The 2,417-nt window shown below is 36.5% G+C and overlaps 1 protein-coding gene across 1 annotated transcript; it reads right to left on the bottom strand.

The window, feature by feature from the left end:
* Positions 1-1,440: 1,440 nt before the first annotated feature.
* Positions 1,441-2,417, bottom strand: LOC137414014 (uncharacterized). The gene is made up of 3 exons (XM_078785098.1): positions 2,193-2,417; positions 1,848-1,971; positions 1,441-1,686 (listed from the first exon to the last, which is right to left on the bottom strand). The coding sequence occupies exons 1-3, from the start codon at positions 2,342-2,344 to the stop codon at positions 1,441-1,443; spliced, it is 522 nt and encodes a 173-aa protein (XP_078641224.1). The 5' UTR covers positions 2,345-2,417.

Here is a 2,417-nt window from a genome sequence, read left to right as displayed (position 1 = left end):
AAAGAGGAGGAGATATACAAAAGTTTCTGTCAGGAAGTAAATTTACAACTGGAATTCCAGGGGAATTACACCTTCCAGGGTATTCTTTCTGTGGTCCAGGAACAAACTTGGATAAAAGATTAGATGAGGCTGACAATCCTAAACCTTGGTCCAGACCAAAAAATAGGGTTGATGAAGTGTGTATGAAGCATGATATTGCTTATGGGGATACCACCACATTGGATGAAAAACATGAAGCAGACAGAGAAATGTTGTATAATTTGTCTTTGATACAAAATCCGACATTGAGAGAGAAAGTTGATAGGTTTATTGTGAAAAAAATGATAAGTGTTAAATTGAAACTTGGTCTTGGTTATTTCCCAAAAAACTATTAAACTCCAATGATGTTATCAAGACTGAGGAGCTTTTGGCTAATGAATTACATAAACCTATAATCACAAAGTTTAAAAGAAGGAAAGTTTATTCTAAATACACTGACCACATATGGTCCGCTGATTTAATCGAACTAAATAATGATAAGGGATACAGGTATGCTTTAACCGTTATTGATTTGAGGAGTAGATTTGCCTGAGTTGTCCCTTTAAAAAATAAAAGGGGTGATACTTTAATGTTAGCCTTTAAGCTAATATTTGATAGGGATAAAAGAAAACCAAAGAAACTGTGGACCGATGAGGGAACAGAGTTCTACAACAAAATATTCATGAAATTTCTTAAGGGGAAGGGTATTAAATTATACAGCACCTTTAATGAAGGAAAGGCAGTTGTTATTGAGCGTTTTAATCGTACTTTGAAAGAGAAATTATATAAAAAATTCACACAACTCGGTTCTCAAAAATGGGTGTATTTAATTCAGGATATTGTAGATAATTACAATAATACAGTTCATTCATCAACAAAATCAAAACCATCAGAAACATTTACAAAATTAGAATATGAAAAGGAGATTAATTTGAGAAAGCCCAAGTTCAAAGTTGGTGATATTGTAAGGATATACAAATGGAAAAGCCATTTTGAGAAAGGTTATACACAAAAATGGACTAATGAATTATTTAAAATCATTGATGTAATGGATACAGTCCCTTGGACCTACAAATTATATGATTTAAATGGAGAAGAAATCTTGGGTTCATTTTACTCGCAAGAATTACAAAAAACAAAGCTAATAATTCATTAAACAAGATTTCTATTCACCCCACCCAGATTAGCTAATTTAATTCGTGGTAATAAAAAAAAAAAAATTAAATAAATAAAAAATCATAAGCCACGCCCACACCGACCCCGCCCACACCGACCCCGCCCACACAGACCCCGCCCACACAGACCCCGCCCACACCCATCACCCCCCACCCCCCGTGCGTTCCCCCACCCTTGATCCCCCCTCATCCCACCCCCACCTTCCCCACACACACAAGGGGAGGGGAGGGGTGGGATGGGGGGAAATCAAGGGTGGGGGAACGCATCCTCCCTTCTAACCTTTATTCTTTTCTTGTAATTAATAATTAAATAATTCTGGACAAAGCATATATATATAAATAATATTTTAAACAAAATCTTTATATTTTTAAGACATTTTTCTTGAGGTATTACACATTTAACTTCTTCCCAGCACAAATCATCAATCTCTTCCCAACAAAAGTCAAAGGTAGTTTCAACAGCAGCAGATATCTTCATGTTTGGAATCTCTTTCTGTCAAAGGCAAGAGGGGTAAAACAAGGAGAGAAATAAATGAATGATATACCCTGAATCACCTCCCACAATGCGCAGGGATATGGTGTACCTATTCGAAACGGTGTACCCACACATTGACACACACATGGCCAAAATACAATACATACACACATGCTTACCTCCACAAAATCAAGCTTAGCGTTCAGATCGTCGAGATGAAAATTAAGGATATCACAGGATGACAGGAAATAACCATTCCTATGGAGTCCAAAATCGTCCCACTCCAAGCTTTGGTCTTCGAGGCTGCAAACAAAATAAGGAGAAATTACTATGCTGATGTAAGCTTGACAAAACATCACACACACGCACACACACACACATACACACACATACACACACATACACATTCACACATACACACACATACACACACGAACACACACAAACACATACACACACGAACACACACACACACACTAAGGCAGCGTCGTTTAACACAAATGTATTAATATTTAGTATCTTACCTTGCATATGAATCTTCCAAGAACGGTGAAACAGGCAAATGGTTTAAATGCTCATTCGCCTCGTTGTAAATCTCTTTCGGAAAAACTTCATTTTCTGCCAAGACCAGGTCATTTTCAAAACCTGAATTGCTGTAATAAAAAATATATATCATGTCATATAAATTTAAATTAATCACATACAAAGCTCTCACCAACAGTTCAATTCTGAATGTTCAAACAGTTCAA

The sequence above is a fragment of the Myxine glutinosa genome, chromosome 9 (genome assembly GCF_964187855.1).
Source record: "Myxine glutinosa chromosome 9, kmMyxGlut1.1, whole genome shotgun sequence".
In the NCBI taxonomy this organism is placed as follows: domain Eukaryota; kingdom Metazoa; phylum Chordata; class Myxini; order Myxiniformes; family Myxinidae; genus Myxine; species Myxine glutinosa.
Note: the sequence above shows the minus strand (reverse complement) of the source record. Positions and strands in the feature narration are given on the sequence as shown.